The 25,692-nt window shown below is 58.8% G+C and overlaps 3 protein-coding genes across 4 annotated transcripts in view; 2 read left to right on the top strand and 1 right to left on the bottom strand.

Moving 5' to 3' along the window:
• Positions 1 to 870: 870 nt before the first annotated feature.
• On the top strand, positions 871 to 17,981 carry NHERF1 (NHERF family PDZ scaffold protein 1; the record flags this gene model as incomplete). Its single annotated transcript, XM_079725137.1, has 6 exons — positions 871 to 1,332; positions 11,971 to 12,132; positions 13,181 to 13,334; positions 15,602 to 15,642; positions 16,802 to 16,891; positions 17,095 to 17,981. The coding sequence occupies 6 exons, from the start codon at positions 871 to 873 to the stop codon at positions 17,287 to 17,289; spliced, it is 1,104 nt and encodes a 367-aa protein (XP_079581263.1). The 3' UTR covers positions 17,290 to 17,981.
• Positions 17,982 to 19,954: 1,973 nt separating this feature from the next.
• Positions 19,955 to 23,650, bottom strand: NAT9 (N-acetyltransferase 9). 2 transcript variants are annotated; one of them, XM_079725053.1, is made up of 6 exons: positions 23,573 to 23,650; positions 22,551 to 22,660; positions 21,805 to 21,948; positions 20,882 to 20,941; positions 20,581 to 20,675; positions 19,955 to 20,473 (listed from the first exon to the last, which is right to left on the bottom strand). In XM_079725053.1, the coding sequence occupies exons 1-6, from the start codon at positions 23,647 to 23,649 to the stop codon at positions 20,339 to 20,341; spliced, it is 621 nt and encodes a 206-aa protein (XP_079581179.1). In that variant the 5' UTR covers position 23,650; the 3' UTR covers positions 19,955 to 20,338. The 2 variants fall into 2 exon arrangements, with proteins under 2 accessions (XP_079581179.1, XP_079581180.1); XM_079725054.1 differs by having other exon boundaries at positions 20,581 to 20,660.
• Positions 23,651 to 25,239: 1,589 nt separating this feature from the next.
• Positions 25,240 to 25,692, top strand: part of TMEM104 (transmembrane protein 104) — a gene marked incomplete at its 3' end in the record, with an annotated part of 54,382 nt that continues 53,929 nt past the window's right edge. The window contains exon 1 of the mRNA XM_079724958.1: positions 25,240 to 25,299. Coding sequence (XP_079581084.1) covers positions 25,255 to 25,299 — 45 coding nt within the window. The 5' untranslated portion in view covers positions 25,240 to 25,254. The remainder of the gene's footprint in view (positions 25,300 to 25,692) is intronic.

Genomic DNA, 25,692 nt, shown 5'->3' with positions numbered 1-25,692 from the left:
CGTGAAGCCGTGGGCTCTCTGCTGGACCCTCACACTGTCCCAGCAAGGATCAGAGCCCGCACCCCTATTAGCAGTTCCTGGGACAAAGCAAAGTGGCCCCACAAATGGGAAAATCTCGTTATTCAAACTACTCTGTTGGGTCCGAGGTGGACCTCGTTCTTATTCGTAAGACCGCTCGCAGCACCGGAGCGGCATTGATTTTCCTGGCAACAGTAGCCCCTACCCCCACCCGCAAATGGAGTTGCACACTTTGGCTGAAGGCTGTTGAAATGTTAGGGTCCTTTACCCGAGGGTTGGCGCTCAATCCCCGACACAGGTGGAGGGAAATCAGAACAGATCCTGCGGGCCGCTCTGCCCAGTACCAGGAACTCGCCCCCGCCCGCACCGCCTCCCCCTCCCCGCGCCTCAACCAGCCACTTGGTAACAGACACTTCCACTTCCTGAGCCCTCTTTCTTCTCCCGCCGCGGGGCGCCGCGCTGAGAGCAGAAACTCACCCCTGCGCGCTCCCATTGGCCGGTGTTGTTCACCCTGCCAGAGCGCCCCCTCTCCGTGGTGTCTGATTGGCCCTCGGTGGTCCACACCCTCCGCGCGGCCCCGCCCCCTGGAATAAGCAGCCTGGGCGGGCTCTGGAACGCTCAGACGCCGCGCACGGCGGGGATTGGTCCGTGAGCTTCGGCTTCGGCTCCTCGCAGTTCGCCTCCGCCGCTCCCACGACACCTGCTCGCTCGGCCAGTCCGGCGGCGCGGGCTTTCCCTGCCGCTCTCGCTCTCGCTCTCGCTCTCGTCTCCCGGCCCGCAGGGTGAGAAAAAGGGGTGGACCGTCCCGTCTCCGGACCCCGACCGGACGCCACTGAGCCGTTGCAGGGCGAGATGAGCACGGACGCGGCGGCCGGGGCGCCTCTACCCCGGCTCTGCTGCCTGGAGAAGGGTCCGAACGGCTACGGCTTCCACCTGCACGGGGAAAAGGGCAAGGTAGGCCAGTTCATCCGGCTGGTGGAGCCCGGCTCGCCGGCCGATAAGTCGGGACTGCTGGCCGGAGACCGGCTAGTGGAGGTGAATGGCGAGAACGTGGAGAAAGAGACCCACCAGCAGGTGGTGAGCCGCATCCGTGCCGCACTCAACTCCGTGCGCCTGCTGGTGGTCGACCCCGAGACCGACGAGCGGCTGCAGAAGTTGGGCGTCCAGGTCCGGGAAGAGATGCTGCGCCCCCAGGAAGGATCCGGGCAGGCCGAGCCGCCCGCCGCCGCCGAGGAGCAGGGGGCTGGCGGCGAAAATGAGCCGCCCGCCGCAGCGCCGGAGCCGCACAAGGCCGAGAAGAGCCATCAGGAGCGGGTAAGTGCGGGCCCGGGCCGGACGGCGAGGCTGGAACCGGGTGGGAGGGAGAATAGTCAAGAGACCCAGGCGTCCCGGACGCCCAGCCCTGCTGCTGCCTTGTCTTTCTGAAACTGGATCCTCACGGGGGAGACTGCTTCCGCCCTCTGACCGGGCGAACTGGCAGTTACAGCCTTGAGGCTGCGTCCCGCGATCCCTACTCCCTCTCCCCAGACTGAGCTGGGACCCTGAGCGCCTTTGGGAGTGAGGGTGAGGGCGAGCAGCTCCAGGGAGCCCAGTCCCCTTTTCCTCGACACTGTCGGTGGTGTCTGCTCCGGTCCCTTGGGACTCCCAATCCCGCCCCTCCTGGTGCAAGTGACCAGCTTCCTCCTCGGCCTCTGGGGGTGGTAAATGAAGCTGGGTGAGGCTAGAGCGGCCCCGACTTCAAAAAGCTAGAGGAATAACTACGCTCTTTCTGTGTGGAGCTGCAGCGCTGGGAGGGGAGGGGAGGGGGTCACACGCTGGGTTCTCAGGCACTTCCCCCCTTCCCCACAGCCCGCTGGCTGGCGTGTGTATCATTAACTTCAGCCTGGCTGGACTTCATCGTCCTGAAGTCCGGTGTGACTTCTAAGAAAGAAGCTCCACCGTCCCAAGGCGATGTATGGGGGTGGGGCTCAGGGAGGAGGCGCAGAGGCGCCTGGTCTGGGGGATGGTGGCAGCTCTGCCACCCAGGGGGATTTATGATTCTCAGGAATGTGAGGAGGAAGCGCTGGCTAGTATCTGGGAGCGGGAGGGAAGACCTTGGAGGAGGAGAAACGACGGCGGGAGTGGTCCAGCGTTCCTGGGCTGGACAGCGGACAGCAGGTCACCACGGGCAGGTGGTCTTGCCCTGGCATCAGCTGTCTCACTTCAGTCCCTGGACAGCAAAAGCAGGCTGGTTGCTTTTTGCCCACGTTTGGTGTTTCCTCTCATGACCCCAGTTTGGATCGGCCGTAGGAGGGGCGGAGGCAAAAGGGAAGTTGTACTGAGCCTGCTGTTCCCCGGAGAGTGAAGGGGAGGCCTCAGGGTGGGGTTGTGGGGAGCAGGGCCAGGGCGTCCCCTGGGCCCGTTTGGCTTCACCAGCTCTCCACCTGCTGGCAGGGGTGTCCGTGGTGCCAGTAGGAACCTCCCTTGACAGAGAAAGGGCACAGTTCAGCCTTTAAGGGTAGTAGGTGGAGCCGGAGAGGGCCAGTTGGTTTGGTGGAGGTGAAGTCACCAGGAGCCCTGTCCAGCCAGACCTGGGTGCCGAGAACGCCAGGGCCACCAGGCTCCTGCTTCCTGCCGCTGCCAAGCTGGCATTGGCAAGGGTGGGGGTGGGGTCGGAGCACCCCTGGCAAGGGTTTGACACTGGGGAGTTGGAACCCATGACCTCTGGTCCCAGGCAGAAATCCAGTTAGAACTTTGTGCCGAGGGCATCGATTGACCATTCCTGTTTTTTTTTTTTTTTTTTTGGACTTGGGCACTGGCATAAGTAACCCGCCCCCCCCAAGGTTGCAGTCATGTTCAGCTCCTCCCGGAGCCCTTTTGGTTTTGCTGCTGGGTGCAGGAGGGCCTGCGGGGAGCTGGGGGGCACAGAGGCCAGGATGGAGGCTTGACCTAGCACATGTGCTCCCCACCAGGCCACCTGAGAAGCAGCAGAGGTTGGCTTCTGCTCTCTGGGTGAGCGCAGAATGGGGTTGCCCCAGGTAGTGGTGTGACACCTGCATTTGTGTATACGCTTTGTTGGGCCAGTGGAAGGGAACAGAACCCTCCAGCCAGTCCCAGGGACACCATCACCAGGCCTCTTGGGGTTTCAGGTCAACGAGCAAGTCAGAACTTCTCTGAGCCTAGGTTCTCCCATCAATAAAATGAAGGCATTGGATTCCAGTGACACCTGCCTTCTCTAGAATTTTACAAATAATGGAAAGTAGTTGAGCCCCTAGTGTGCTGGACTGAGCATCTTGTACGCCCAGGCATTTGAATCCCAGCTGTGAGCAGGGTCTCTCTTAGCCCCTGCATAGCCACTGAGCAGTGTTAAGTCCTTCTGGTAGGCCTGAAGATGACCCGCCCTGTCCTTGCAAAAAAAGAAAAAAAAAGTTAATAGACATCATAAGAGTTAATTGTTCCCCGAAAAGACAAGGGATGTCTATGTAAGGGATATATCCAGCGTTTGAATGTTACTGATTAGTTTGAGTCTGAATTCGTTTGCAAAGTGGGGGGCTGTTAATGACATCCCCGTTAGTTCTCAGAAGTGAAAAAGGTGTTAGTGGGAAAGTGTCATGCAGAGTGGGTGGCGGGTGACATCTCACTGGGAAGAGCGGCCTGGGTCGAGAACGATACAGGGCAGAGGGCAAGGGGTGCCCGTAGTACTGACCTCGGAGGAGGTGGCGGGGTGCTTCCAGCTCGGCACACCTCCACCCACGGGGAGGGAGGAGCAGCAGCACCCCTGCCCACGGCCCCCCGCAGTCACAGGATGAGGCCTAAATCCTTGAGCTGGGCAGCCGGCACGGGGGGGGGCCCACAGCGGGGGCTGGGCAGGCCTGAGCCAGCTCAGCTGTTCTCTCGCTGGGCCACCGCAAGCCAAGTTTCTCTAAGCTTCCATTTCCTCTCCTGTAAATTGGGGGTGACAGCAGGGGCCTCGTGGCGTTGGCGGGGTTACATGAGGATGCCTGTTGAGCCAGTAGCTCAGAGCCTCCACTAAGTAAGTGCTCAGTGAACATTGGTTGCTGAGATCTGAATTAATACATATTCACAGTGATGATTACACGCCCACCCAGGGGGCAGCTAGCCCTGGATCCGCCTCTCCCACTGGACACGTGCAGCCATGGCCAAGCCTGGCATCCGAAAGTGCTCCATCTGGGGTCACTGTCATTGAAGAATCAGCCCTTCAGAATCTGGCAGCCTTCTCTCGCCACCGCCCCTCTTGTCCCCACCAGCCCACCAAACCACACCGAGGGTCCGAATTCCCTCCCAGCATGCATGTGCTTTGAGCCTTCGCACGTGATATTTGCACCTGGGAACCCTCAGTCCCCTTCTGCGCCAAGCACGCTCCCCAAGACCACTCACCTCCCAGGAAACCTTTCCTCGACCCCACAGGCATCATGAACTCTTTCCTCACCTCCTGCCCTGTCCTTCCACCTTTTCTCACACTGAACACGCAATATCCAAATCATCTGTTCATATCTCCTCCACCAGCCCGTGCTGAGTCCCAAGGGCAACAGCTGTGGCTTATTTATGTTTATATCCCCAGCAGTGTCCCAGGGACCGAGCAGGGAGGGGCTCAATAAATAATTTTTGCATGAATGGATGAATGCGAAACAGCCATGGGGGACCTTTGTCCTAATTCATCTCAGCCCAACCCACCTGGGCCTGTTCATACCTCGAGAGCACACCTGGAGATTGGAATTCCAGATAGAGCTTACACTCGCTCCTTTTTCTTGCCTACTAGCAGCTTCCATTTTAAAACTAGAGAGCCAAAAGTCTGTGAATCCCAGCCCTGTTGCCCTCTGGCTCTGGGACCCTGATTGTTCAGCGTTCCCCACGAGCCTCAGCTTCTACCTCTGTGAAATGGGGACTCCGACCCCACCCTGCAGGGTTGTGGGAGAGATTTGATGAGATGATGCGGAAGGTGTGTGTGTAAGTGCCCAGCGTGGGGTGGGTTCCCGCCACGCCTGACCTTGATCCCAGAGGTACCCCAGGTGGCAGAGTCGGGGGTGGGCACAATTAGCTGGCAGCCTCCAACCTCTTTCCCACGTTCCCGTCCGTTTCACACGGACCGAGCTGGAGTCTTCGAGGGCAGAGCAGGGCTTGAGCTGCAGGATGTTTGGATTGGAAATGGACAGGGTGTGACGCTTGTGTGCTGGTTCCTCCTCTTAAGCCACATACTTGGGATTTCTTTCTCCCCTGGGATAGCCCCTGGTTCTGACCTTCTGGTTCCTGTTCAGTCCTGGAGATGATTCTCTTGGAAAGAGAAAGGGGCTTTTTTCTCAAGGAACCCCGTCATGTCTCCATGGGGGGGCCCTTCTCTTCCTTCCCAGGCTTCCCATCCCATGGATCCCTGAGGAAGTGGGGGAGTGCTTAGGAATTAGGGGAAGAAGGGGCCAGGCCAAGGCCTTGAGGGTGCTGTGAACCTCTTACAGAGAGAAACCAGAGCTCTAGACCCCGATAATGGGAGCTACTCTAAGCCTACTAGTTGCCCGGCCCTGTGCCCTAAAGACAGTGATACACACTTCATTGACTTTTTTTTTTTTTCTTCCCTCACCACAACCCTGCAAATCAGGTATTATTTTCTCCATTTTGTAAGTTGATAAATAATAAGTAAATGGTAGTTATTATATGTGTCTGGCAATGTGCTGTGTACGAAACATTCCTTATCTCAGTTAATCCACATGACCGCCCTACGGGGTAGATACTAGCCCCATTGTCCATATGTGGAGACTGAGGCTCCATCAGTGCCGGGGGTGTGGCCCCACGGTTCTCAGCAGGGAGCCCTTACCCTGTAGCAGGGCTGTGTCTGAGAACCCCACTCACTCTGACTCCAGTGTCTGCACGTCCATCCGGCTTGGGTTGTGCTTTAAGGGCCTGACCCTCTAGCTGGGTGTCTCTGCCCATCACATTCTGGGCCATACCAGGGCCATCACAGCAGCATAAATTCAGGCTTCTGGAACTAGCTCCCTGCAAGGATCCCGGGCTCCCAGGTGCTTCTGTCCCCAGGGGACACCATCAGGAAAAGTGTCAGCCCTGATGGAAGGCCTCGGCCCAGAAGGGGCCCATCCCTTCTCACCTGATGGGCCCAGCCGGGAGTCTGGTGACCAAGTCTCTACCCTCATCCCCAGGGCCTGAGAACTGTCCTTGCTGACTCTGGGGCTCCCCTGTAGCACAAAGGACCCCCCCTGAGAGGCTGACCTTGACTGTTGGCCTTGGCCTTCCTCCCCCACCCCTCAGGGTAGGACAGTTCACCACGTCCCCCGGCCCCAGATCATGTTTAGCTTCCTGCGCCCTGAAAAGGACAAGTGGTGCGGATGCCTCTAGGCCTGGGTTCTAGTGCCACTCAAGGCTGGGGGACTGAGGCCGGAGCTCTGACTTTCCAGGGACAAAGGCTCCGGCCTCTCCCTGTGCTTGTTATAAGGTCGTCATGCCCAGTTGAAACAGCAAAGGCCATGGGGATGTAGGGGACAGCCTAATAGTTGAGAGTGAGACCTCTAGGGTCTGTATGGGCCTTTTTGGAAGCCACTGGCCACGTGTGGCTCTTAGAGCTTGACATGTGCTGGTTGAAATTGAGATGTGCTGTAAGTGAAAAATAAAATGCACACCAGATTTTGAAAACTTAGTACAGAAAAAAGGATGTAAAATATCCCATTAATAACTTTTAAATAGATTACGTGTTAGAATGATAATATTTTGGGTATGTTGTGTTAAATAAGATATTAAAATTGATTTCTCTTGTTTCTTTTTACGTTTTAATTTGGCTACTAGAAACGTTTAAGTTACCTACGCGACTGGCATTCTGTTTCTATGGGGCAGTGCTGCTCTAGATCTGAGCTCAAAGCCGACCCTCTTCTATCAGCTGTGTGTGCCTGAGCAGTTTATGCCACCTGTTTGAACCTGAGTTTCCTCATCTGTGAAGTGAGGGCAATAATACCCTCCTCCCAAAGGGTTACAGTTGGGTCCTAACGAGAATATACACTTATAAAGCCCTGGTGGGGTGCTTGGGTGCTTGGCACTTAGTAAGTGCTCACTAAAGGGCAGCTGCTTTTTGTTATTTCAATAGAGCCCGGATTTCACAAGCTCCGAGAAGGTCCTTACAGAGCCTCTTGGGACAGCCCACAGGAGTTAAATCCAGCAACTTCTGGAAGGAGGGTGAGGGGTGAGGAGGGATGATGGTAGAGAGCCTGCAGGGACAGGCGGGCATGGGGCGGCCAGCCTGGATGGTGTCCAGCCAGGCCGCAGCCCAGGTACCAGCCTGCTCCATCCCAGGCTTGCCCAGGCCTGGGGAGAACTGAGCCAAACTCTCCATCTTGTGGGTCTCTGGCCAGCACCGGGAGAAAAGAGCCAGAGGGAGAACCTGGCTCAGGATCCCTGCGTGGGGGTGTCAGAGAAGCAGCCCCCACTTTATCATCTGGCTCCCTCCTGGATCCCACCCTGCGGGTCTCCGGAGAAGGGCCTTCCCACTGAGAAACAGCAAGCACAAGATCAAGGCCTAGAGTCGCTCCTTTTTTGCAGAGGGAGGTGTCCAGCATTCCTCAGTGTGCACAGACCTTGGGCTGGGGTGTCTTCTACGGAGAAATAAATGAAGCCACATCAGGGCCAGAGATCATGGGTCAGTGACAGCCAAGCCCTTGGTTACCTGCCTTTGGGTGAGGAGAGGATGCCTTCAGCCTAGAGCCTGGACACTGGCCAGCAGTCTGAGCTCCTGGTCACTTCCCAGCCTGCCCTAAGGACAGTGCCCCCATGCTGCTCAGTCACACGTCATCCCCAGGCAGAGGCAGCTCGCTCCATCCTGGTTTCCTTGAAGGGTTGGCACCAGACCCAGGCCTGTGTCTCCAGAGCCCCGTGGAGCGGCCTGAGCTGCATCCCAGAGCAGCCCTAGCTCCTTACACCCTGTATACCCCACCCCTCCCCCACCAGAACAGCCAGGGCTCCATCTCCCCACCTCCCCACCCCTCCTCCCTTGTTGGGGCTGATTCCCCTGCGTGGGGGCAGGGTATCATTCTTATCTTATTTGCATAAACAAGAGCCCTCGGCCGGGCTGGGGGGAAGGGCAGCCTTGGGAGGTGACGAGTCACCTCTGTTGTTCCCCTAGCCACCCCGGTGGTCTTGCGTCTTGCTGCTCCTGCAGCCGCCCCTTCTGGGGCCCAGAGCTGGCTGGCCTGTGAGAAGCAGCCTGGCTGTTTTCTATAGGGCCCATCACCATGGCACCGGCCAGGGAGGGGCTGGGCCCAGTGGGGCGTTGGCCCCCAGCCGCCCTCCCCGAGGAGGCGCAGGGAGCGGCCCTGGGCCTGCTCCCCAGAGACGGTCACCAGGATTAGGGTATCGACTTTCCCCAGCTTTCCAGGTGGCTGCTGGTGGTGCCTATTGAATTCCGTGCCCAACATCCGCTCCCTGGGCTGAGTGGGTGGAGGTGACTGGGCTCCCTGGGTGAGGAGGAGGGAATGGAGCGAGCAGCCGGGGCAGGCCTGTGCAAGGCTCGGGACAGCCTGAGACCCGGAGGGTGGGAGAAGCCCCCATGGGATGAGTCTAGAGGCAGCTCTCCTGACTGGGTCTATTCTGGAAGGCAGGTCTGGCATTGTCTGGAAGGGAGAGACTCATCCAGCCCCCAGCCGCCCCAGCCCATTTGCACAGCCCGTCGGCCACCATTGCCTCCTGGTCTTTCCTCTCACTTCTCTGCCAGTCTCCCCACTGAGCAGATCCTGATTTTTACTTCCGAGCTGTCATCCTCACTGGAAGACCCACCTGAATCTCTGAACACGCTGGGGCCGTGTTCCCCTCCGGAGCTGCCACCATGGCACAAGTCCCCTCCTGAGCTCCTGGGAGCTGCATACCACCCCCAAGATGTCCCAGATGTTCCATTTAGTCCCCTTGCCCCAGCTCTGGGGGTGTGGGCCCAGAGCAATGGCGGCCAAGCTCCGGCCAGCACCTGACCCCTCCCCTCCCCATCTTCTCTTCTCAGTGCTGGGCCTGGAGACCACACACCCCTAGGGAGCTGCTCCCAGGACTCCTGACAGCACCAGCCTCCACCAGGCTGGGATGGGCTCCTTTGATGGGCTGACTCAGCAGCTGGCAATGACACCTCCTGGGGGCAGCTGGGGGAAGGGTGGAGAGCAACGAGGGAAGAATGGGAAGCCCCCCACCCCCCACCCCAGTCCCCTGGGAAGGGAGGGAGCCTCTGGGGACTGGGGAAGATGGGAGCTGGGTGGGGCTCTATACTTGTCTGAGCGCTTCGGAAAACGCCTGGGGTTTCCTTGTCCCCCGCCCCAGCCACCCCCAGAAAGCAACGGAACAGGTCCCAGTGCAGGGGGAAGGGAGCAGCGGGGGCCTGGGCCCTGCAGGTGCGTCTACCATTTCCTGAGATCCTCATGGCTTGGCGCCGGCAGAAGGGAGTGAGGTGCATACGACAGGTCACCAGGCAAGGGTCCCCGGGGTGAAAGGTGCTGAGGATCAGTGAGGGAAGCCCAGGGCACAGAGACCCATCACGGGGGCAGCCAGTGCCGCCCCGCCAGCCAGGAGGACATCCGAAGCCGCCGGGCCTGCTCACCAACGTGTCGCCCCGCGAGAGGCCGCGAGCCTGAGCCTCGGAAGGAAGCCTGCGGTTTCATCATCTCCTCGCCCCTCCCAGCAGAGGCTGCAAGCGGTGTTTGCAACTCCCCAGCTCCAAGTGGGCCTCCTCCCAGCCTGGGCTTGGGTCCTTCCAGGGATGGTGGCAGGAGCACAGGTCCCGAGGCAGAGCCCGGGGTGGCGTCCTGGCTCCTCCACCGTGAAGCTCTGACATCAGGCAGTGGGCTTCCTGTCTCAGTTTCCCCATCTCGAGGATAGGGGTCAGGCTTAACCCTCACCCTACCCCTAACCCTATCTCGAGGATGGGGGCCAGGCTCTCCGGAGTGAGGGGCCGGGGGGTGGGGGGAGCAGAGACATCAGAGCTGCCCTCTCCCTTCCCCGTGATTCACCCTCCCCGCTTTCTCAGGGGGGCAGAAAGCTGAACCTGCTCCGTGGTAGCAACTGGTCGGACCTGTTCCTGCTCCCCTGGGCCTGGGGGAGGGCTGGGCTGGCAGCTCCGTGGAGGGAATAGCTTGAGGGGGAAAGAGCCTCACTTCCGGAACTAGATCCCGGTGGGGGGCGGGGGCCGCAGGCTGCGGGAGGGCCTCCCCCCCACCCCACCCCAGGGGAAGCAGCGGGAGGTGGGGGGCATCAGCGGGGGAGTGGGCCTGCAGTGAGGACCAGAAGGGGGATGAGGAGAACTGGAGAAAAGAGGGTGCCTCCGTGGGCGCCCCCCACATTTTTATGCTCACTTAACTGTCTCAGCTGTTGTCTGGGGTGAAGTGAGAGCGCACGGGGGCTCTAGCCCAGATGAGGGTAAACCCAGGCCTAAAAGGCACCTCAACCCTCCTTCCTGTCTTGGCCCCTCCACACCCCCTACCAACATCCTGAAACACACAAAGGCCCACCCAGGCATCTATAAAGGAAAGCAGAGTCACCCTCCTCCGGCCACCTCCCTGCCCCTCCCAGAGCAGAGGGGTGGGGACTGAGTCTTCACTGCAGATGGCAGCTGCCTCCTGGGGCCAGCGAGTTGGGGCAGGAGGCCTGTAAGCCCTCCCCTCCCTCCCCACCCCTCCCTTGCCTTCTCCTCTCCCAGCTGGAGAGTGAGGTCTCAGAGCTACCGGGCACCCCACCCTCAGAATCTCACTTCTCAGCTTCTTGTGACTATTCATTAGTATTGATATGAACAATGATGGCAAACCGTGCACAGGGATTTTAGCGTGGTCAGGTGTTCCCACATGTGTTAATTACCCCCTGGACCTCCTAGCAACCCTGGCACTAAGAATGGTCTACAAACAATGAACCCAAGGCTCTGAGAAGGAAATTACTTGCCCCAGGTCACATAGCTCATAAGCAGGAGAAGCTGGAACCTGGGCCAGGGCCCTGACTTCAGCTTTTGCTCCTTGCCTGGCAGCCGGGTGATAACCCAGAGCTAGCAGGCCTGGGAGAAAGGAGAGAGGGACCCCAAGTCAGTCATGGGCTCAGGCCTCTGGCCCCCTCACACTGTGTTCCCCCTGTCATGTAAACGGACCCTAGGGCTGCAGCTTCTAAGCTAAGCTGCTTAGGCTGGTGAAAAGTGTTTTCCGCGGAGGGTCTGAGTGTTGAAGAGCAGTCTTCCTGTGCCTTTTCCGTGGGTGCCCCTCTCCAGGCCGTGGCCACAGCCACACGGGGCTCCCTTCAGCCCAGCCCTGCTTCTCACCGCTCCCCTCCCCATTCAGGCTCCTTGGGGACCCACACGGTCTTTGGGGTTCTGTTGCTGCCTTTGCCCTCAGCCTTGGTCCTGCTGGTGGGATGTGCCTGTCCTGTCCGGGACCCCTGGCTGTGCCTCCCTCCGGTCTGTGGTCATCGGGCCCCCAGCTCCCTTCTGGCTGGGCCACCTTGCTTGGTGGGGACGAGACAGGAGTCTGTGTGGGCGAGGAAAGGCTTTACTGTAAACATGCTGACCAGCTTTGTGTAACCAGCTGCCCTTGCTTCCCCCACTGCAGACAATAGGGTACAAAAGGGCTGGGGGTCCCCAGTCACTGTCCCAGGTACCCAGCCAGGCTGGCAGGGATGCTACCCCCTGAGAGATGAGGTAGTGATCAAAATAACATGATTACCCTTAGAATGTCAAAAGGGGAGAGACTTGAGCTAATCTGCTCCCACCCGTCATTTGCCAGAAGAGGGAACGGTGGCCTGCCCAGGGTCACCCGGCCAGGTTGCTGCAGTGCGGGGTCTCAGGCCTTCTGAGTCCCAGGCCAGCATTCTCCCTCGTTGCTGTGTAGGATCTCAGCGAGGTTGCATCCTCGCCCAGTCTTCCTTGGTGGGGAGGTGGGGTCAGGCACGGAGCAGGGAGGGCGGAACCCGGGATGCTGTGGCATGACCGTGGCCCCTCCTTTGTCCCCGCAGCACGAGCTCCGGCCTCGGCTCTGCACCATGAAGAAGGGTCCCAACGGCTACGGCTTCAACCTGCACAGCGACAAGTCCAAGCCAGGCCAGTTCATCCGGGCAGTGGACCCAGACTCGCCTGCTGAGGCCTCGGGGCTCCGGGCCCAGGACCGCATCGTGGAGGTAACGCTTCTTGCTCTCCTCCCAGGCTCTTCCTTCCTGACTGCAGGAGGCCTCCCCTGCGGCAGGCGTCCCATCATTGCTCCTTCGTTAGCCCGTGAGGCTCGGGCAGCCCAGAGATACCAGACGGATGGATGGGAGACGGGGGAGGATGGTGGGGGAGTGGGCAGGAGGGAAGGAAGGAAGGACAAAAGGAAGGAAAGATGGGGACTTCCCTGGTGGTCCAGTGGTTAGGACTGTGCGCTTACACTCCTGGAGCCTGGGTTCAATCCCTGGTCAGGGAACTGAGATCCACAAGCCATGCGGCGTGGCAAAAATAAATAAATAAATAAAAGATTAAAAAAAAAAAAGGAAGGAAAGATGGGTGGTGGACGGATGGAGAGATGGACTGACTTCTCTCCTGCCTGGATCTCCCCTGGGCTCTTCTTCACCGAGCAGACACACTCAGCTGTCCACGATTCACGCATGCATCCAGCTAGACGTCTGGGGCCACCGCCAGAGCTTCCCTCTGCCCGAGGCCTCCATGCCAGGCACAAGGATGGGGGCGGGAGGATGAAATCCTTCTCCCAAGTGGGACTCTCAGGCACACTCTTACACTCTTGTGCTATGCTCGTTGGGAGAGGAAACGTGAACCAAGTGTCTTGGGGCCGGTCCCAGAATCTCAGTCTTAGAACCTTAGAGCTGGAAGATCAGCTCTCCCAAGACTTCTCATTTTACATGTGAGCAAACCAAGGCCCAGGGAGGGAAGTACCTAGAAAAGCTGGGGCCCAACCCAGGCCTCCCAGATCTTTCCCGTCCCATGTCACAGCTGTGTTTGTTCAGTCTTGGCCGGGTATTTTCTTTGGCTTTTCCCACGTGTCCTGCCTCCCCATCTGGCCATCAGGTGGGAGGATCACTTGGCCTGGTTCAGGACTCCACAGGCAAGGGGGGGCTGAGTGTCCCCCAATTGCCAACTGGCCGAGGACAAAGAGGACCCCTTGTACTGCTTCCAGCTGCCCCCGCCCACCCCGGAACTGAGACCTGTGCCAGTAACCCCTGCCACCACCCACAGGTGAACGGGGTCTGCGTGGAGGGCAAGCAGCACGGGGATGTGGTATCTGCCATCAAGGCTGGCGGGGACGAGGCCAAGCTGCTGGTGGTGGACAAGGAGACCGATGAGTTCTTCAAGAAATGCAAAGTGATCCCGTCTCAGGAGCACCTGCATGGTGAGCTGGGCAGGGCGGCCCGAGGCCCCCAGGTCAGGGATGTGGGCCGGTGCTCTAGACTCTACTGTGTCCCGCGGGACGGGAGGCAGACGGTGTAGGTTGGGAGATAGGGTCAGGGAGAGGACGCCGGCGCTGACAGTGGGTTTCTGAGGGTGGCATATGACGGGGGGAAGCTGGCACGAGGGATGGCGAGATGGAAGCGAGCTGCTGATTCCCAGGCCAAAGCTGCAGCTCCAGAGGGAGGCCTGGGCCCCCACCCCTCTCCCCCCAGCAAGCTCTCAGGGCAGTGCAGTTGCAAGGAAAGGGTTAAGTCTGGAGAGGCTTCCAGCCTTAGCTTGGTCAGATCAGAGTCCAGTGACAGGGCCCAGTACCTCCCCTTCCCTTCTCTCAGGTTGTCTTGGAAACCCAGGCTCGCTGGCTCTAGAGAGCAGTGGGTCCCTGGGCCCCTGCCCTCCCCATCCCCCGCATCACCCTGCCAAGCCTGGCACCTCCCCCGCCCTAGCCCAAGCCAAATGGGGCAGGGCTGCTGCACCAGGGCAGGGAGGAGTTGAGCGGCGATCTGCTCCCTGGTCTGGACTTTTCTCCCTGGAAAGATGGCTCCTGGAGGGTTGGGGGGCTGGGTGGTAAATCTTTGGACTTTGCAATGGGTGGGGCCTCCCTGAGGGTCATATTTATAGCAGATGGGTCCACACAAAGGTCCTGCCACAAACTTAGATCCCCAGCTGGAGGGGCCCAGTGGGTCCTGGGGGTTCCTGGAGGCGGGGATGGGTGAGTTAGAAGTCGCTAGCAGACCCTGGGCATGGGAGGTGGGTACCCCTTTACCCTTGGCTCCCAAGTTCATGGAAACCAGGTAACTCAGATAATCCCTTCTCATTAAGGGGGAAACTGAAGCCAAGAGCAGCCCCCAGGCTTGTTCTTGGCAACATGGTGTGGGAAGACACAGCTGAAATCTGGATTCCCCTCAGCTGCTCAAATACCTCCCCCGGCCTCCCCCAGCATCCTTCTCCGCCCCCCACCCCCAAGTCATCAACCCTCAGACATTCCTCCCTCCTCTGTCCCCCTCTGGCTGGGTGGGAACGCCCTGGGAACCTCAGTGACTGCAGCCTCTGGCCAGAGGACCTGCACAGGGAGACCTGGGGGTGGGTACCCTCCCCGGGTGACCCTCCTCCCAGCTGGATGTAACTCTCCCCGTGGAGAGGAATGCCCCCTCCCAGCGGCTGCCTCCCTACCACAGTGAGACAGCCTACAGCTCATGGGTGAGGGGCTGCTTGCAGGGGGATGGGAGTGAGTGTCCCCGTGTCACATCAATCCCCTGCCCAGCCACCTTGGGAAGGCTGGGTGAGTGTCAGGTATGCCTGCCTTGTGCCGGGGCCCTGGTCCAGGGGAGGAGAAAGACACACGCTGATCTTAAGCTAAGAGTTCAGAAGAAACCCACCCAGGCTGACCAGTCCCCAGAGATGGAACAGCCCCCCTTGCAGCCAGGTGGGGTGTCTACCCTGAGTGAGCCCAGGGAGGGTGACCCCAGGCCCGGTTTCTCTCCCTCTGACCCCTTCTGCCACCACCAGGTTTCCCATTGACTGGGGGAGGGCACACCCAGGACTCTGCCCTGAGCCCTCTGGTCCCCCCACCCCACCCCGATTCCCCACACTGGCCAGTAGGAGTTGGGGTTCTTTTCTTTCAGCTGATGCAGGTACTAATCATAACCAGGGTGTGGTCCCAGTTCTGGTGACGCCACCGTCACCTAGGAAGCATATGAAAGATATTGGTTCCTAGGCCTGTCCCAGACCCACTGAAACAGAAACTCTGATGCCAAAGCCCAGGAATCTGTATTTCTAACAAGCTTCCCGGGTGGCTGGTAGGCAGCCAGCCTGGAATTTCAGCTCCCTCTAGGACAGTGCTTTTTTTCAAACAGCTCCTTACTCATCAGTGGTTCTTGGGATTAATCGAGTAGGCAGAGGCCAGCATCTTTTTTTTTTTTTTTTTATGAAACTGAATAGAAAATATCAAAAAGCATTGTGATGTAGTAAGGGCAAGTTGTTTTGTTAAACTTTTGTCACACACACGCATAGTCTATGTGGGTGCTGGGTTGTCAAAATGTCAAAGGGACTCACAGCGGGTGGCAGTCAAGGGACTTTTAAACACTGACCTTGGGGAACAAGATCTGCTTATCTGCCCAAACCCCACAACTTCCACTGCCTTCCATGCCCCACTCCATCGGCATTCCCCAGAGCCTCTGACTCACCTCCGCTCTTTTCTCCTTCGCCTAGGTCCCTTGCCTGAGCCCTTCACCAATGGAGAGATCCGGAAGGTAAAGGCAGACCCCTAATTGCTTCTCTGGCGCTCAGTCCTGGGGTGCAGGAGGAGGTGGGAGGTGGACAGCATCTGGCTCAGGTGGAAACTACGAGTTTCCAGGCTGCTCCCTCCTGAGCCCCAAGCTACATAACTGCCCGTTTATCCCTCAGCCCCCACCTGGGGCCAAGGCAGCGGGGAGGGAGAGGGCCCTGGCCAGCCCCGTCTGCAGCCCGCCATCCTGGGTGACAAGCTCCGCCTCTAGCTACCCACCGCACAGAGGAGGCCATTCTTCCCCCCAAGAACAGAGCTGCAGTGTCTGGCCGCGCGCTTCCCGGCCCCTGCTACTTCCAGTCTGGGTTGGAAGAACAAAGCCTCTCCTCCCTGGACAGAAGGGAAGAGAAGGCAGCAGAGGCTGGGGGAGAGATGGCGGAGCCCGGTGCCAGCTGGGGCCACAGAGGAACCCAGGCAGGAGCTGAGCACCAAGCCACAGCCCTGGTCAAGGCCTTGGCTCTAGGATGGGCCGACTCGCTGACAGACCACAGAACGAGAGCTCTCTGCAGGGTCTGCTCAAAGGCTTCCTTTCCCCGGGGGCTCCTGCTGGGGGACAGACACAGCAAGGGGCTGGCCCTGGACCACCTGAGCCTTCTGTCACTCTACCTGTGGGTCTAGAACTCTCATCCACCGCCTTCCTTCAAAGCCCTTCTTGGCTGCTTTGGGGTTAAGATTTCAAGAATCCCGGGGTCAAGTCCAAGTAAACAGTCAGATGGGCTGCAGGAGATTCAGGGAGCATCACGGGCGTTCCCCACGCCAAGCAAAGATGCTCCCAGTGTCCCCACGCTCCAGGAGGCCCCTCCTGGGTCGCCGTCCCAAAAGGCGAGTCAGCCCCAAAGGCTGCATTGGGAGGACTGGGGCGGGTAACTCAGCTAATCCCACGATGGATGGTTCCTCCTGCCTGGGTGGTGGAACCGGGCTACCCTCTGATCCTTGGAAGAATGTGAAAATGTAAATCCTCGAGGGGCCCTGGCAGACTCAGGCAGTGGGGTTCTGGGGTGGATAGCAAGGGCTTAAGTGGAACTTCTCAGACCGAGGAGCCTGTCTTCCCTGGGAATGTCCTTCCTCGCCCAGGACTGCCCACCCCATGCCCTGCCCACCCACATGCCTCTTCTCTGTGCCAGGAGAACAGTCGTGAAGCCCTGGTCGAGACGGCCTCCGAGAGCCCCAGGCCAACCCTGGCAAGATCCACCTCCAGTGACACCAGTGAGGAGGTAGGCTGGGCGGAGGGGGGTGGCACTGGGTGACAGGAAGTCCATTCCCAGGCCACACTTGATCCTGGCACACCAGCCTGTGTGGAGGTCACATGCTGAGCCACGTTCAGTTCTTGTGACCTGGCTTCCCTGGGCACCGCCCCAAGGGAGCCACCTCGCCAAGGCACTAACTCCCCCGCTCTGCCGCCCCCTCCTCTTTACAGCTGAATTCCCAAGACAGCCTCAAGAAACAGGACTGCACGGCACCCTCATCTACCTCCTCCTCCTCCTCCGACCCCATCCTGGACTTCAACATCTCCCTGGCCGTGGCCAAAGAGAGGGCCCACCAGAAGCGCAGCAGCAAACGGGCCCCGCAGATGGACTGGAGCAAGAAAAACGAACTCTTCAGCAACCTCTGAGTGCCCCAGCCACCAGGAAGGCTGGCAGGGCCGGGCCAGCCCCACACCCCGACCCGACTCCTTTTCCCTCTTCCCCACTTACCCCCAAATCGACATACAAATCAGCACCAGCATCTCCTCTCTTGGCAAATCTGACTTTTTCTAGAGAACTGTGTTCTTCCCTTACTTTGGGGAAGGTGACTGTTTTTCCGTCCTGGCCCCAATCAGAAAGCAGGCTGTCCCCCACTGGGTGCTTCAGCCTACCAGGTGTCCCGATGCCACCCTCCTGGGACATCACCGGGACCTCCACCGAGCAAGGATCGTGGGACTGGGCGAGAGGTCACCTTCCCGCATGACCCCAAGTGATGGCTGGGTCCAGGATTGATCGAGGACTCAGATCACAGCAACATCTCGGAGTGGACAGGGGGCCATCATCCTAAGCTGTGGCTTGGGCATCTTATTTTTGTTTGATTTTTTTTTAAAGAGTGCAGTACCACAGACTAGCTGGACTTTCGTTTCCTTGATTAACGTGATTTTCCAGGTTGTTGCATCCAGGACATAGCAGCGGCCTTAGCCTAGAACTTTGTTGTTTCTGCTCCCACCCCCCAGAGACCTGGGCAACACGGGGAGGGTTTGGCCACCTGCTGCCCAGCCCTGAGCCAGGCACAGTTGTAAGGAAACGCTATCGAAATTCAACTGGTTTCTCCAAACTGCCTTGGCCTCTGTGTTTTCCTTTGGAGCTCTGTCCGTGGGTGTTCCCGGCGTGGCCTCTGGCGGAGAGGGTAGGGAACCGCTGGAGGGAGGGGATGGCCCAGGGGTCCTTGTGATCCCGAGCCCAGAGCCGGAGGTGGGGTGGCTTTATCCCCAGGGCCTTGAACCTGTAGCTGCTCGGTGGGTGGCCCCGCCGGCCCCCCACCCCCACCCCATGTGCTTGGCTCACTGGGGCTGCCCTAGAGCAACTTTCATCAGGGAAAGTGGGAGCTAAACCCACGTGCTCGGAAGGCGCCAAGAAGGCACCTCGGATTCCAGGAGCGTTCAAACTGTGAATTCACCATGGAGCCAGACTTGGAAAGAGAAGGCTTTTGGCTTTCATCTTTCCACCCACAGCCAGCAAGGTACAGGAGTCCCAGGAGTGGCCTGAGCTGGTCCCAGATACTCTCAACTGGCCGTGGACCTGGCTGGAGGGACTAGGGGAAAACAAACCTGGCCCACCGAGCCCTGGGATCTGCCTGTGGCAGGTGGCATGGAGGGGACTCTCCAAGAGCAAAATGACCTGCTCCTCCATAAGAGACCCAGGTCCCTGATACCTCTGGCCCCTGAGGCCACATCCTGGAGATCTGCCAGGGTGGCCTGCCAGGGCCAGGTTCCTGGGCAGGTGCTCGGAAGGGAAGCTGGCCCTGGGCTATTCTCTACCCAACCAGGAGACCACTCAGAAAAGCCAGGTTCCTGGGACTGAGGAGACCGAGTATGGAGACAGCGGACCAGGGAGGGGACCCGTGGAGCCCCTGGGGTTGAGCGAAGGGCAGATCACTCTCTGGCCATCACTATCTGACCTGTTAAGGTTTGAATCCCACTATTGTTAAGAGAAACCTTCCAAAACCTTTATCACAACACCACTGGCAGCAGTTAGGCTGAGCCTGGCCGGCCCCCAGCCCGTGCCCTTTGGCCCCTGATGGAGGCCCCCTGCAGGTTAGCAGGACTGAGGAGGGGCCCCTCCCTATCTCACCTGTTGGGTGGGGAAGTCCTAAGGACTTTTGACTCTGATTAAGCTGGGGACAGGTGGAAGGAACACGTGGCTCAGAGGGAACTGTCGCTGAGGGGCTGGGGGCCCCAGCAAGCCAAGTTTGTGTATTAGTTTCAGGCATGTTTCAGATTCTAGTTTTCCACATGCGTCATCTGGTGTGAGAGGCCTGGGAGCTGGGAGTCATCAGCCACAGTTCTGGCTCTGCCATCAAAAGCTGGGGCCTTGGGCGAGTGCCTCAACTTGCCTGGGACCATTTCCTCCCCTTGAAAATGTCCCAGGTGCCCTCAAGAGTCTCTTCTCCAATTGTGTTTTGAAACATGCCTGACTTTTCTTGATGGCCACCCCAGATTACGACAGGGCACGAGACGGGGTTAGAAGTCAAAGGGTGTCCCCCTCGCTCTGAGGTGGGGAGCCCTGGCCCGGCTCTGCCTGTTAAGCCCCGGTTGCCAAGCAGCCTCATCATCCGAACCTGTGCCTCTGGCACCCCCCAGTGGCCTTCACAGGCGCAGCTGCTCCCAGAGGCGAAGGGATGAGGCGTGGAGAGCGAGGACACAGGTGCTCTCAGGAGGACACCGCTCAGTGGCCTCCGCTTCCTTTGGAAGACCCTGCAACTGAGCAGGAGGCCCAGAGCTTCATTAGCAGGGGGGGTACTCCAGCCACATGGAGCTGCATCCAAAACTAACTTACTCCACCCTCAAAACTGGCTCCAAAGAGAAAGGAGCAAGGACACTCGCCCACTTTCCAAGCCACCTGTCTGTCCTTCAGGGCCGAACTCATTCATTTCCAGACCTCCCGGGGTCACACCCACCTGCTTCTGCTGGATGAGAGGACTGAGCTACCCTCCCCTGTCCCTACGACGCCGGACCAGATGCCGCAGGCTGGCCCTGCTGGCAGCTCACCTCCACACGGGCCCAATGAGAGAACAGGGCAAGCTGCGTGCAGTGCGCTTTACTCCCAGCCAGAGCTTCAGTGGCCCCTCTGGCCCTCCAGGGGAAAGGGAGGTCCTGCCCATTCACCAGGCACCCCCTCGTCTCCACCTCCACCCTGCCTCTTCCTGTGGATTCATGCCGTCCACCCCAGATTCCAAGAGTCTGAGTCCAGGTTTGGCCAGGAGGAGGGGCTGGCCCTGGAGTGGCTCAGCCACAAGGCCACCCAGAGGGAGGCCAAGGCAAGTCCAGTGCGGAGTCTGAAGGGCCCCAAGAGGAGAGTCCCAGGCTGGAGCAAGGCCAGAGCGCTCTGCCCCATAGGCCCCCTCTGTGTGCCTGCTGTAGGGCTCTGGTCTCACACCCCCAGCCACACAGGGTGGCTGGTCCGCAAGGCCGGCTGTCAGCGGGGCTCCGACGCCCCGGCTCTGTAGGGCTTCTCTTCCACGTGGCTGGTCTGCTTGAGAAGCCACTGCCGCTCCGGCTCACTCATCGTCAGTCTGAGCGTCACCTCCTGGAAGACACTGCTCACAGCCACCTACATGATCCAGACAGAGCAGGGCCGACTAAGTTACAGGCCCAAGTCCGAGCACCACTGGGCCCGCCCAGACCCAGGCCTCACCCTCTCGCTGGCACCATCCTCACCTGCTCAAAGTGAAGCTTTCGGAACATCTGGATGCTCGGTTCATTTCCTTGCCCAATTTTAGCCTCAAACTTGGTCAGACCTAGCTTGGTCACTCCTCCCAGAAGAGATTAGAGAGGGATGAGCTGCAGGATGCAGCTCTCCCCCACCTCCCCAGCACCCTTGGCCCCTCCCGTCCCAGCCTGCGATGGAAATGCCTGTCACCGGCTCCCACCCTCAGGCCTGAAGGCTCCCTCCCAACACGCCCTCGCCTTCTGGGGCCTGGCCACTTCTCCCCAACAAGGCCTGCTCGGCCTTCCTTACCATAAGACATCATCATGAGGACGGCCTCGGTGCCCAAGCCCTGGCCCCTGCAGCTGGGCTCTAGGAGGAATGACAACAGTCACTGCCAGTGCGTGCCCAGCTCACGTCATCCTCACAACCCTAGGAAGTTCGCAGATATGGGTACCATTCTGCAGATGAGCAGACAGAGGCCCAGAGAAGTTAAATGACTTGCCCGGGGTCGCACAGCTTAGAGGCACCCAGCAAGCTGACCCCAAAACTGACCCCTTCGGCTCAGTGTGCTGCCTCACGAGGACAGTCACACGGCCCCTTAGAAAGAGGCCGAGGACCCTGATGGACACAGAAACTGGAGAGGCTCCTCCCACAGCATGGGGAGGGGCTCCTCCCACAGCATGGGGAGATGCTCCAGGGAAGATCGTTTATTTTTGGAAGGTCCCCAGTCCACCCCAAGGATGGGGCAGACTGCAGTCTGAAGACCCTAAGACCAAAGGTTAAGTTCACACCTAAGCATGAGACGAGAATAAAATGAACTACCAGGGCTTCCCTGGTGGCGCAGTGGTTGAGAGTCCGCCTGCCGATGCAGGGGACACGGGTTTGTGCCCCGGTCCGGGAAGACCCCACATGCCGTGGAGCGGCTAGGCCTGTGAGCCATGGCCGCTGAGCCTGCGCGTCCGGAGCCTGTGCTCCGCAATGGGAGAGGCCACAACAGTGAGAGGCCCGCATACCACAAAATAAATAAATAATAATAATAAAAAAATGAACTACCAGGGGTGAGCCACAGGGCTAACAGGGTGCCAAGTGACAGTCTGCCCAGCCAGGTGCTAGGCTCACCAAGGCCGGAGCTGCCCATGGAGCCCTCTGAGTGCCCTACACAGCCTCGGTGGCTTCAGGGTCAGCGGATCTGAGGACCAGAGGGATGGAGGGCAGGGCCAGGTGGAACAAACCTGCAATCATGACCTCAATCTCCCCCAAGGAGGGGTCCCCTAGATCCGTGAGGAAGAGGTTCACATCTCCCGCCATGCAGCTTTCTTCACTGGTGCCTGGCTGGGCCTGCCACTTCTCTGCATCCAGCACGATGAAGGTACACTCTGAGGAAGGAGGTGACGGGATTATCACCTACACTCCCCAAAGGAGTGCAGGGAGGCCAGTCTTCCTACTCAAGCCAGAGAACTGCAGAGAACTACCACTGTCTCTGAGCCTGGCAGAAAAAGGGAGCCAGCACTTCCTTCAGCTGATTACAAAGGCTAAATCGGCCTCATGCAGGAAACAATGGCCTTCTGCAAACAGCAACTGTATTCTCAGAGATCACGAACCACACGGGGCTTGCAGCAAGGGGAACAAGGGGCAGGGCCTCGAGTTACAGCCAGAGCCCCACATGCTTTCCTTTCTCTAAATCCCTTCACGCCTGGTGCAGTGAGTGGGGAAGAGGACAGAAGCGTCAGCCACAGGGACTTGCTTCAGGGGGCATCACAGCCTGAGGGCTTCAGGGGGCATCACAGCCTGAGGGCTTCAGGGGGCATCACAGCCTGAGGGCTTCAGGCACCTCCCAAGCTTTTCACGAAGTGTTTTTTGCAAACTTTCTGTGGCCCCAGCGGGGCTACAGCTGGGAACAGGAAAGGGTGGGAAGCCGGTAAGTCCTCTGGAATCAGCCCTCCCATGACCGGCACAGCCCGGGGCCTCCACTTCTCACTGTCTGCATCTTCCCGCCAGCTGTGCTGCATCACATACTCCTGCTCCAGGGTCAGCGGCTCGGAGGCTGTCAAACGCCGCAGCTCCTCTGATTTCATCCACTCGTGGTACCTGCAGGGACGGAGGGTCGGCCTTTGGCAGGCAGGACAAATTCAGAAGCCTAAGTCTGACGCTTTATGAGATGAAGAAATGGATGGTTGAGAGGAGAACCCCCCCAGGGCTAACAGAGGGATAGAGAAGAACCCCCAAGAAAGAGTTATAATGGTTCCTATGGCAGAAGGCCACAGGCCCAAGAACTAGAGGCAGGCTAGTCCTAAAGAGAACAGCAGGAGGCAGTTCTATCCATCCAGCCTCCTCTCCTGTCTCAGGGGTCAGTGCGGGGGAGCAGCCTGAAGCTAAACATTCCTCAAATTCCCGAGTGGAAGTCATGGCAAGCCAAACTCAGCAAAGAAGGCTGGACAGACCTCCACAAAGGCCAGGCACCAGGAACCCCCAAAAGGAAAACCACAAGTAGAGAATACACGCCTACAGTACCAGCATCCCTGTCTACCAGACATTCGTCACCTGGCCCACAACAGTCCCACCCTGTGACTCAGTCCTGGCCTTTCCAAGCAGTAGGTGGGCCCACAACAACCCACCTGCTCAGTTTTATGACAAGCTAACATTTAGTTTCCAAAAACTGAGCCTATTTACTGGCACCAGAGGAATGGCACTCATTTATAATTAGAAGACAGTATCTTTTTTTTCTTGCACACATGTAGTTTACATAAAAGAATTCCTGGCTGAAAGGCCAAAAAGGAAGCTGAGGGGATGGAAGGGAGAAACAGGGGGATGGATGAGTTCTTCCAGGGAGGTCATAGCCTTCTGTTTCAGTTTTCACTTTTTCCTGTAAGCAATTACTTCTCACACCAATGTTTCTCCTTCTCAGAGAAAACAGCCTCTGAGATTTGGGTTAAGACAGGTTCACCCTCCTCGCTGCACCTTGGAGAGCTGGCTTGCACCCCATGTCAGGGGAATGGTTACCTAGGCACATGCTCTGGGGTATAGGGTACCAGCACCACCTTCTTTCCCAGCAGCAAGATGTTCTGATTTAACCTCATGGTAGCAACCTGCGGGTGGGAGGGCAAAGATTTCAGCACCTGAGTTTCCTCCCACTTAGGGTGGGAGCCCCAGCTCTCAGTTCGCTAAATGCCTCCTGGGGCTAAGTTGTCAGAAGAGCCTCTGTCCTTCTTCCTTTCCAAACACTTCAGAGAACACGGACTTTAAACCCTTTGCAAGAAAGGGAACCCGGCTGGTGAAAGATGATTAAACAATCCTGGGCTCGCATCTCAAGGGACTAAATATGGGCTGCCTTTTCTGCCAGTCCCTTCAGCCCCATCACCCGGAACCTCGATGCCCTACACTCAAGCACCAAGACTCATCACCAAAACTCCCATCACTCGCCCCAGTTCTGAGACTCCGCCCCACGGTTACTTCTCAGCCCTGTCTTAAACCTATTTCCAACCCCTTTTCCCAGCGACCACCCCACTGGGCTCGGGCCCTCCCTCTTCCTGCCCCCCAAGCCATCGGGGCCTCCCTGGCCACTCTTGGGTGAGGCAGGCTTAAGGCCTCAATCCCCTCCTCTTTGTGAGTAGTTACAGGCTACTCTTCTCGAACCCCCACAACCACTGGGGTCGCGCGACGGCCAAGTTCACACCCACTCCTCGCCGACGAACGTGTCCCCAGCAGGTGTGATCCACCCCTTCCAACCAGCCCCGCTTTCCCACCTGGCAGGCGGCCGCCCCTCCCGCATGCGCGTGGGAGCGCACCCCCCACTTCCGCCACGCAGACGGCAGCCGCCGGGGCCCAATCCCGGTCCCGCCTCCGCGAGGCGCCCAATCAGCGCCGTGCGCCCCGCCCGAGGCGCGCACAAAAAAGGTGGGCTCCCAGCGCGAGCGCATGCGTGCTGCCGGCGCTGGTGCGGGACAGCTGGCGCCGGCAGCAGCCCCGGGTCGTTGACAGCGGCCGCGGCAGCGGGAGCAAGCTTCGCTGCAGGTGTCGAAGCGGGAGGGTGGGATGGAATGGGGTCGTGCGAGACTCGGGGCTCCTCCAAGAGGGAGGAAGAAATGGGGGAGAGGCTCGGAGAGGGCCTCTTGGGAAGAGGGGGAGGCTGGAGGGTGGAGAGCCCTAAGGCAGGTTGGGAGACGTGGAGGCCCCGTTAAAAAGGAGAGACTCTGGGGCAAGGAGTTGGGTTGGGGGGCGACCTAGGAAAGCCCCCAGCCCCTTGCTCTAGGCGGAGGAGGCAGTTACTTGGCTTCCCTGTGTGGTAGTGAGCTCGCTGTTCTTGGCATTAAATGGGGGATAACCAGAGTGTGTAAAGGGGACCCTTGTGGTGGGTGACTCTTTGTGGCGTCTGAGGCCCTTAAATCACTTGGAGTCTGAGCGGCAATGAATACATGCCCTGCACAGACAGCAAAAAGTTAGAAGAAACCACCCAGGTGTCATCATACAGGGAGGTCCTTCCCTCCGGGCTCTCTTTTGACAGATAAGGCCATAAGTGGCTGTGATTAAAGGACAGGGAGGGAGTGGCTCTGTAGACATCCCTCCGCCCGCGTCTAGATCCATCAGAAAGCTGAGGTCTGTTCTTTTCCTAGGGAGCCGCCGCCGCCGCCGCCCCCGCACGGAAGGAACCTTGGCAGCCGACGGACCCTTCCTCGCTTTTGGAAATGGCGGGTGAAATCACAGAGACCGGGGAGCTCTATTCTCCCTATGTGAGTTTTACTTTTGGAGCTGTTTTGCCCACATCAGTGCCCTTGGCTTCTGGAGAAGCACACTGCTTCCTGTGGACTGTACTTGTGAGTCCAGCGGCTTTCATAGCCGCGATCTGGGAGCCCCATTCAGCAGCAGCCACGGTGAATGTATGATGAGAGTCAGGTTTGTTCACTCTTCACCTGTTGATCAGAGTGTGGTCAAGAAAGGAAACCGGACTTGCTCGCTCGTTATTTTTGTCTCAGGGCTGCTAGCACGTGCAAACTGAGGCCAGTTCAGATGGATGAAGGCTGTCGGCTGTTGACTCTGGGTTCTGCTCCCCTCAGCAGTTTGAAACCACTTCGGTTCTCAGCTGAATTTTTAAGTTGCACAACTTTTATAGTCTTGGATGGCGT

This window comes from Hyperoodon ampullatus (genome assembly GCF_949752795.1).
Source record: "Hyperoodon ampullatus genome assembly, chromosome: 19".
Classification (NCBI taxonomy): Eukaryota; Metazoa; Chordata; class Mammalia; order Artiodactyla; family Ziphiidae; genus Hyperoodon; species Hyperoodon ampullatus.
Note: the sequence above shows the minus strand (reverse complement) of the source record. Positions and strands in the feature narration are given on the sequence as shown.